At 39.9% G+C, this 10,491-nt stretch overlaps 1 protein-coding gene across 1 annotated transcript; it reads left to right on the top strand.

Moving 5' to 3' along the window:
* The first annotated feature begins 4,481 nt into the window (after positions 1-4,481).
* Positions 4,482-4,820, top strand: LOC126087512 (histone H2A-beta, sperm-like). The gene has a single exon (XM_049905042.1). It carries the CDS (start codon positions 4,482-4,484, stop codon positions 4,818-4,820), a length of 339 nt encoding a protein of 112 aa, XP_049760999.1.
* Positions 4,821-10,491: the final 5,671 nt, after the last annotated feature.

Genomic DNA, 10,491 nt, shown 5'->3' with positions numbered 1-10,491 from the left:
CCCCTGAGGACCACAAGATTTGTGACCCTGCCCCGAAAGGCTTAAGACTTTTGTTCCATAGAGGGTATATGTGTATATGTGAGATGGTTCCTCTTCCTTTCCTCCAGGGCTGCACAAGGTGGAGGCATTCTCTGGGCTCCTCTGTGCCCCAGTATTTCTCTTGAGTAGCTGGTGAAGGTCTGTTGAGAAGACGCTGAGAGTTAATATGAATTCCTCTTGTTTCTGTGGCTCCCAGAGTTTCCATACATTCACACTTGCCCATACTCATCCTCTCTCCATCTGTTGTACATCGAAGCTGATTTCTCCTCACTAGCTTTTACAGGGTCTGGAGTCTGCTCCAGGTAAGCGAGTGCTCTTGTCTTTCTCTCTTTGGATGAATCTGTTTTTACCTAAATCTCAGGTTAGGTACTTGGCCTGTGACCTCAGCTTTCTGACGGTTTCCAAAAAAGCTGTGATTTTTCAGATTTTCTCACTTTTTATTTTGTTGTAAGAATAGGAGAAACACTCTTTCCAGCTTTCTATACCTTAAGCCAAAGCCAGAAATTCTCCCTCCTGGCATTTTTATGAGAACATCACAGAGAAACTGATGACCCCATGAGTGGGTTTAGAAGGGCCATTATCTGCATACCTGCAAACATTTTTGACTCTGAGAAACTCAACCTGCAACTACCTGACAGTCACAGGCAGCTCCCATAGGTCTGTAGCAAATATACTCATTTCCTTCTGAGGAGTCCCTCTTCATTAATGGTCAGTTGGAAACTCTGGCGGAATAGTGGTTAAGTGCTAGGGCTGCTAACCAAAACGCTGGCAGTTTAAACCCACCAGCCACTCCTTGAAAACTCTATGGGGCAGTTCTACTCTGTTCTACAGGGTCGCTGTGAGTCGGAATTGACTCAACAGCAGTGAGTTTGGGTTTTTTTGGCCACCAGGTAGCAAGTGATTGATATTTTGTTTATGAGTAGGCTATCTGATCCAGCCACACATTCAGGGGTGGGGAGGGAAAAACGCTAAGTAGACAATAAATAAGTGGTAACTTTGGTGAAGGGTAAGACAGTACACAGTACTGGGGAAGTCAGCACAACTTGACCAAGACAAGGTCAGGGAAGCTCCATAGTCACATCGAAACTCCCTGAGGGACTGAATCCCTGGGCTGAGGGCTGGGGACCGTGGTCTTAGGGAACATCTAGCTCAATTAGCATAACATAGTTTATAAAGAAAATGTTCTTCATCCTACTCTGGTGATGTAATGAACAACTTACAGCATATTTTTCCAGTTAAACTTATATATTTCTAAGAAAAAAAAAACGTTATTAGAATACCCAAACTTTAAATAATCCTATCTTGATAAATGTCTTTCTAGATAAAAATAAAATAGAATAGATAGAAATCAGCAAGTATCCAAATCCAGTTAACCTATTCTCTTGCTGGCAAATAACATTACTAATTCTTTTGTTATACATATTTCTGAATTCATCCTTTGTTATTTTAGTTAGAAACATGCTTCCGTACAGAGAATAAAGCAAATTACCACATACACAAATCACCCATTATTCAATGTTCATGTATCATTGTTCTTCCAAGAGATCTTTTTACTGAATTTTCCCATTTTATTAATTTATATTTATTTTATATATATTTCTTTATTATATATGTAATTTTAAAAATTAAAGAAGACTGAATGATGTAAGTAAAAATGACAGATTGAGGAAGGCCAAAGATTGATGCCTTTGAATTATGGTGTTGATGAAGAATATCGAACATACCGTCAACTGCCAGAAGAACGAACAAATCTGTTCTGAAAGATGTACTGCCAGAATGCTCCTCAGAAGGGAGGATGGCTAGACTTGGTCTCACGTACTTTGGACATTTATAAGAAATATCCAGAACCGGCAAATTCATAAAGACAGAAAGCAGATTAGTGGTTGCCAGGGCTAGGAGTATGGGGGCATGGGGAGTGACTGCCTACTGGGCACAGAGTTTCTCTTTGAGGTCGTTTTAGAACTAGAGGGACCTGATGATTGTATAATATTGTTAGTGTACAGGGTGCCACTTAATTGTACATCTTAAAATGGTTAAAATGGTGACTTTTATGTTGTCTCAAGAAAAGACAACTTTCAGTGTAGTCAGTGAGACAGAGGAACAATATGCTGACCATGCTATCTGATTTTCATCTGGATTCTAGACTAACAGCTATGTTTTTTCAGAAAAACATGTTTTTGCTCAGTGGTCAAAACCAGGATGTAAAACCATATGTCCCAAGTGCTCTTAACCAAGTGACTATCTATACCTCTCAAAATACACATACTCAGGAAGAGTGCTATCTGGGTGCTGTTGCCAACAAGATATTTTTGCAAGATAGACAAAGAAAATACATGTAAGCATCTTCTGACCATGATCTAAGCATTCTGTGAACCTATCTGTAATCACCAACTATACTATTAGTAATCAGTAACCAGAGTGTGATTATTACAATATTTATTGATTTTTCTGTAATTGTCCTCCTTATGGTTTGGTTCCTCTTTTTATCCCCATAAAAGTATAAGAATACTTGTATCATGAAACTGCCTGGGACTACCTGGTTCCATTTTCAATGGGCTATGTGGTTTCCCACTTGCAATTGTTTTAAACCCTTAATAAACCTCTCTAACTTAAGCAGCATTCAAGTTTTTCTCTACAACCATGTTAATTGAATTTTACCTTAATAAAAAAAAATAAAGATCAATATCAAAATGTGAAAACTAAAAAAAAAAAAAAAACAACAACAACCTTATTTCTGTGGAAATGCTTTTTCATCAGAACAATGATTCAAGTTAGTCAAACTGGAATATAGGCTTTTTCATAATGTTAAACAATAACTAGAAGTAATACTAGTTTATGTGATCAGTTTACCTGTGTGAGTTTAGGAAAAACATACTCAAATAAAATAAAATGTGTACTTGTGTTACACTTACCCCTGAAAATCTCAGAAGACATCTTTTTTTAATGCTAATCTGTAAAGAATAAACTTGCCTTGCTTGACAAAGATTTACCTAAATTATGTGAATTTGAAATCTTAGAATGGTTCTGAGTTGATTTCTGAGAGAATATTTTTGATATAACACATTTAAAATATGAATATTTCAATTTCCTTATTTTGAGGGAATTTTAGAAATATTCAAATTATATAAATAATTATCTAATATGCCAATCATTACAGAGATCCTCTAATTTAAGAGAATTTATACTGTAATATATTAATAAAAAAATATCATCTAGAAAAGCATTCCACAACTCACAGAGATAAAGGTGTTTCTAAATTATGGGCCCATAGACACACAGGCATAGAGAAATACAACTTATAGTCTCCAGCCACGAGTAAACACAGACATAGAAAATCTCACCTGTTCAGATATCAAAAAGCTGTTCCACTTAGGAAGGCATAAAATCTTAATTGATTTGAGCTCAAAAATAGACAAACAAAAATACTGACAAGCCAGATTCTCTGTTGTTTCTCAGTCACGGAAACTAGATCTCTATAAACCATTAGTTTGTTTACAGAGATCTCCAATAGTCAGACCATAAAAACAAATTTCCAACCACTGCTTCCAACAATTGGGAATAACTTATTGGCTGTAAATGTACCAAAAACAAAATGGAAACACAAAATTAGTAGAGAGGAAAATTAAAATGGGAAAAACAGAGCAGCGACTAAGTTCTATTGGTGATTTGGACCCAAGTAAGAGCTAAGAAAACACACTCTTGGGCTTGAAACACATGTGAGGTGCACTTCTCTGTCAAGGATGTTTACCTAGCTCTGGTAGGTGAATCCATTGGGCATGTGGGTGTTCCTTCCAAAACAGTTAATATTTTCCAGACAGGGTAAAATAATAACACTCATATAAATATGACATGAACGTGTGTTGGAAGATTCTATTTAACTCATGAGGGAATGGGCAGATACAACCAATTCAAAACTGAATTCAAAGAATAGACACAGGAGTATTGATCAGGCATATTGACATGCATATGTAAATGGAGATATTTACAGCATGAAAGGGGGAACAATTGAATCTCTACTGAATAAGACATTGTGTATGTCTGTCAGTGGTCTAAATGTTAAAAGGGGTGGAAGCTCAAATACAATGCAAAGCCAGAATCAGGTAACCTGTAGTGGTATTCTCTAGACAAGGCGAAGTTTTTCACTGAAACTCAAGTTTATTTCTATAATGTTACAGACAAGTAGAGAGTTAAGAATTTCCACAAAAAGAGGGCCCAGTCATCAGGATGACCGGGTTCCTACCATGGACACATCTAGATCCCAGGCCTGTTAAGGGCCAAGTGGATACCAATGACTTGTCTAGGTGTCACAAAGGCTACTCCCTGACCAATAGGAGACTGGAGCATGGGGATACAGTGGGCAGGACTGAGCACTGGTATCTTTAGAGACCTGGGCCAAATGGAGAATTGAGCTGGGCCAATCAGAGAGAAACTTACCTAACACCATGACAGGGAAAAGAAGACATCGGAACTGCCATAGGCGTAGGAAGCGGGTTAACTCTCGCTGTGCACAAGCTAGGCTGCGGTTCCCCAAGAGTTGCATGAACCACCTTCTGAGAGAGGGCCACTACTCCCACCGCCTGTCTTCATCTACACCTGATTTCCTCGCTGCCATTCTTGAGTACCTGATATCCAGCATCCTGGAGCTGGCAGACAACGAAGCCCGCAATGACTGCAGAAAACGTATCACCCCGCAAGATGTGGACATGGCCGTGTGCAATCACCCTGAGCTCAGCCGCCTGTTCAGGAATGCAAGCATCTCTCAGGTCAATAAGATGCCCTGAAGCAGGAAGAACTAATGATACCTGGGTTCCAGAGCCTGCCAGGAGTCCTAGAAGCCTCAAGTCAGAACCAAAACTTCTCACAGCTGCAGGATCCAGAGTGTTGTCCATTGACAAATTTGATTAAAGTTTAAATCCATGGGTGTGTATCTGACTCCTCAGTTTCTGTAACTTTGAGTTGTAAGCGTCTGTGAGACATCCAAGCAGAGACAGCCCTTAGTTGGAGGGACGGAAGGTGGTGGTCAGTGTGAAGGGTTTGAATTAGTGACTTCATCAAGTAGCTATTTCTAGTGGTGACAGTGCAGGGAGTGGCCCTGCATGATGGAGCTGCCTGAGGTGAAGACACCCAGGAAGCCAAAGCTTTGTGAGGCCAGGATGTTAGCTGCGGATCTCCTTGGCATGTTGAAGTACCCAGAATGATGGTAGTAATTGGTGTGGAGCTGAAAGACTGTGGCTGAGTTGCTATTATGAATTGAATTGTGTCCCCCCAAAATAAGTGTGGTAATTATAACCCCTATACCTGTGCATAAGGAGCCCTGATAGCACAGTGGTTAAATATTTCTCTGCCAACCAAAAGGTCAGTGGTTTGAACCCACCGGCCAATCTTCGAAAGAAAGATGTAGCAGTCTACCTCTGTAAAAATTACAGCCTTGGAAACCCAATGGGGCAGTTCTACTCTGTCTTATAGGGTTGCTATGGGTCAGAATTGACTCCACAACAATGGATTTGGATGTAATGCAATGTAATGTAATGAATTACCTTGCACGTGATGTAATCACTTTCTGCAACGCAATCTAATGTGATATAATCAATCAATCAGTTGAAATCATACCATTGTAGGGTGGATCTTAAACCTAATCATTTCTGAGTTAAAAAAGAGCAGAATAGATATAGACATACGCATAACAGGGAAGACGGATGCCATCTGATTATGAAGGCAGAAAAATCTACAAGCCCAGGAACTTCAAGGATTGCCAGTTATCAGAAGTTGCAATAGACAAGAATCTATGCTCTGAATTTAGACTTCTAGCATCCTAAACTGTGAGAAAATTCATTCCTTTAAAACCAGCCATTTGTAGCATTTCTGTTATAGCAGTGACTAGGAAACTAAGACATCGTTTTAGTTTTTATTCATTATAGGGAATATCTAAAGGCCAGAGAGCAATGGGGGTAGAAGTGGAGAGGGTGGCATAACAGTTGTCATGAACTTAAAAGAGATAGGGGCTTTTAGGTGAAGATGAAGTCATGATGGGGGAAACAATAAACAAATATACAAAAGAGGAAAAAAGTATCAAAGAAAGCAAAAAAAAAAAAGGAAAATCCATAATCTGACAACCTAAATAAAAGTATAAACTAAAAAAGAAAAACCGTTGCCATCCAGCCAATTCAACTCATAGTGACCCTACAGGACAAAGTAGAGCTGCCCCATAGGATTTCCAACAAGCAGGAGCAGCTGGTAGATTCAAACTGCCAAACTTTTGGTTAGTAGCTGAGCTCTTAACCACTGAGCCACCAGGGCTCCGAAGTTTCTCCTTTTGGGAGGCTTTCATAGTGTAGGATTTCCCATTCGTTTTTCATCTTGGTGATGTTGAAAATTCAGCCATGTTTGTAAGAATTCAATTACTCCCACAGATTACACAAAGATTATCTAGGTTGTAAACGGCAGAATATTTGCATAGATCAATGGAGCACCCATTAAAAAAACCAAACCCATTGCCTTTGAGTGGATTCCAACTCATAGCAACCCTACAGGGCAGACTAGAACTGCCCCATAGGGTTTCCAAGGAGCACCTTATGGATTCGAACTCCCGACCTTTTGGCTAGCAGCCATAGCTCTTAACCACTACGCCACTGGGGTTTCCAGATGGAGTACACGAAGCTTATATTTAAATAAAACTATAATCTGCCATATATCCATCCATACCTTTTCCCAAATATTTTTTAATGGAATCATAGCATTGTATCATTAACGTGTTTCCACAGCAATGTTTGGGCTATATTATCATTTTAACTACTTCTCTGAAATGAATATGATTTAATTATTTTCAGTAGTCTCTTAATTGTTGAACTTTTAATTTTTTTTCTTTTTTATCTTAAAAATATTGCTGTGGTTAAAAAAAAAAAATCACTAGCTAACTCCCTTCACATCATTACAAAGAAGAACAAGAATCTGCCCACAATGGGACACTGATGTTTGACTTGGTTGGGTATTGTAGCAGAATTCCAACTGTTGGGGATCCTGTGGCTTGTGGCCCCTTTAGCAATGTAGCCTCTGGGTCACTCAGGCCCAGAGGACACCCTTGTTATGCAGGTCTCTTCTTTTCAAGGTTATACTTTTCAGAGCTTAATCTAAATATACCAAGTACCACAGCAAGAAGCTTTCTGTCTTGTTTTTCTGTTTTTATTTAGTTTGGTTGACAAACGTGTAAAACTTTACTTAATTTGCTCATGGTTCTAGGCATTTTACAAATTAATTAATATACCCTCTTAACAATTGTATAATGTAGATTATTTTCTTTTCCCCTATTTTAAATATGAGCAAACTAAAGCACAGAGACGTTCGTTTGCCCAAGGTCATCCAGCTAGCAAGTGGCAGAGTTGGGATAAAAATTCAGCCCTAACCCTCTTCCCTTTACCTTTGTCAGAAGATAAAAAAAGACTGAAAGTTATTATACAAAAGTAGCATAAACTTGTGGATCCCAAGGTTATATGTATATGTGTGCGTGTGTTTTCCCAGGCCGGAGTAATTTTTCTAAACAGATGAGTGTCCCTTCATCTTTATTTTCGTGAATAAGATAATAACCCCACAGCAGTGATGGACTCTAAGGGGGCAGAGAGCTGTGACTTTTACAGCCTGCTTCCATTTAAAAGAACCACCTTCTTTCCGTTACAGCATCCAAACTTATTAGGACATAACCTTTCAAATCTGAGAGAAAAGGTCAGCTTTAACTAGAGAACAGAGCTTTCTCCGTTTAGGGGGCTTTCATAAGTGTAGGATTCCCCATTCTTTGCTCATCTCAGCGATGTTGGAAATTCAGCCACATTCTAGGAGTCCAATCACTGCCGCCGATTACACAAAGATTATCAAAGTTGTAAAAGGCAGAATATTTGCATAGATCGATGGAGCACAGCAAAGCTCATATTTAACAAGAGAAATAAAAGTGAGAGTGCCTCAGCAGTCACTGACGGGGGGAGCATAACGTCACGTCATCGTGCTGAAGGCTGAGACGTAATTGAAATCGATGTTACAGCACAGTGTATCCTCCAGCTTCCGTGCGCTTTGAGAGCGCGATTCTAATTCCCTATCTGAGTAATTCATTTGCCTTAACTTAAGTAGGCTCAGTATTAGGGGAGTGTTTCTATTATGTTGCTTTGCTGTGAGGTTTGAATTCAGTAGGTCGTCTTTCAGCAAATCAGATTATGATAGATTGCTGGCAAAAACCACTGCATCCTCGAATGCCCCGAGAGTTAGGAACAGGGGCCAGAGGCAGGATGCTACAGTGGTTACTGGCATGGGCTTTGATGCCAGAGAGATGCGCCCTCCACCCTATGTTCCACGACATGCTAGTTGAGTGGCCTTAAGCAAGACACTTGATATCTGGGCCTTGGCCACCTCATTTGTAAAATGGAATTGCCCAGGGAATTAAACGAGATATTTTGTGAAGGAGTCATGGCAGTGTTCTTAGACATTATCTGACATTCAGGCCAATTCATTCCCCAGACCTATCATTCATAAGGAATCTCCTTGGGTGGTGCAAACGGTTGAAGTGCTTAACTGCTAGCTGCAAGTTGGAGTTTCGAATCCACCCAGAGGTGCCTTGGAAGAAAGGCTTGGCAATCTACTTCTGAAAAGCCAGCCACTGAAAACCCTAAGGAGCAGAGTTCTACTCTGACACACATGGGGTTCCCACGAGTCCCAATCTACTCAACAGCAGCCGGTATTCGTATCGTATATGACATCTTTTCCAGGCAGCTTTTTTAAAAATTCAAACCTAGAATTTTTTTCCCCCTTCTGAGTTCCCTTACTAACAATTTTATTGAGGTACAATTCAGCTATTTAAGTGTATAATTGAATAAGTTTTAGTACATGGACAAGACTGTGCAACCATCAGTTGCCGTTTTAGAACATTTTCATCACCCTGGTGACACCCCTCATGCCCATCAGAGTTAATCCTCATTCACCCGCCACCCCCATGGTGTAGCCATACAACCAAATATCCTTCAGCAATAAAAAGGAAACAAAATACTGATACCTGCTACAACACGGATGAACCTTGAAAGCATATCGCTAAGTAAAAGAAGGCAGATACAAAAGTGCCCGTATGTTGTATGATTCCATTGATATAAGATGCCCAGGAAAAAGCATTTTGTATTTTTACCCTCTTCTGGCCTTTAATCCATTTTGCGAGTCTCTTATCCTTCCTAACTAACCCAAAGGAGGGAAGTCAGGTTCATCACTATTTCTCTTATGACACACTTGGAGTCACCACGAGTTGGAACCAACTCAATGGCAATTCATTACTGGTTTTCAGAAGCTCCTTTCTTTAACCACTCAAGAAAAGGTAAGAAAATGGTACTAGAGAAAAAGCACCTTCCCAGAATTAGGCTTTTATTTGTGACTTGTTTGTGAAAACAAAAGAACTAACAAACAGAACAATAATAATTGCATTACCATAAACTTACATAGCTTTTACTGTGAGCCAGACATTATTCAACATGCTTTACAAATATTGACCGTTTAATCCTCATAACAACTCTATGAGACACATACTGTTGTTATCTCTTCTTTACAGATAAGTAGACTAAGGCAGAGAGCAGCAGCTTGCCCAAGATCTGATTGCTGGGACATTAGAGAGCTTGAGATGTGAACCCAGGCACTCTGGCTCTAAAGTCTATATCCTACCTTTTCCTGTTAGACAATCAGCACTTCAAGAATGATGATTATATCTCTTGTTCCTCAGTCCAAGCATAGGGCATGGCACAATGTGGCAATAAATACTTGAGAAACTTGCCTGTAAAAGTATTAGGAAAGGGAAAACTTTCACATGGAAAGGAGTAAAGATGACATCCCCAAGAAGGGCTTGAGGTGCTAAAAATGATTCCAGTGGATGGAAAGAGTCTCCTGACCCTGGAAATCAGGAGACTCAGATTCTATACCTAGTTCTGCCACTCACTTGCTCTCTAGTCACTCACTCACTTGTTCTTTCATTCGTTGTTGTTAGGTGCCGTTGAGTGAGTTCCAGCCCATGGCGACCCTATGCACAACAGAACGAAACACTGCCCGGACCTGCACCAACCTTACAATCGTTGTTATGCTTGAGCTCACTGTTGCAGCCACTCTGTCAAACCACCTCGTTGAGGGTCTTCCTCTTTTCCGCTAACCCTGTACTTTGCCAAGTATGATGTCCTTCTCCAGGGACTGATCCCTTCTGACAACATGTCCAAAGTATGTAAGACACAGCCTCGCCATCCTTGCTTCTAAGGAGCATTCTGGCTGTACTTCTTCCAAGACAGATTTGTTCTTTCTTTGGGCAGTCCATGATATATTCAATATTCTTTGCCAACACCACAATTCAAAGGTGTCAATTCTTCTTCGGTCTTCCTTATTCATTGTTCAGCTTTCACATGCATATGATGTGATTGAAAATACCATGGCTTGAGTCAGGTGCACCTT

The sequence above is a fragment of the Elephas maximus genome, chromosome 12 (assembly GCF_024166365.1).
Source record: "Elephas maximus indicus isolate mEleMax1 chromosome 12, mEleMax1 primary haplotype, whole genome shotgun sequence".
In the NCBI taxonomy this organism is placed as follows: domain Eukaryota; kingdom Metazoa; phylum Chordata; class Mammalia; order Proboscidea; family Elephantidae; genus Elephas; species Elephas maximus.
The sequence above is the reverse complement of the archived record's forward strand: the minus strand, read 5'-3'. Positions and strand labels throughout refer to the sequence as shown.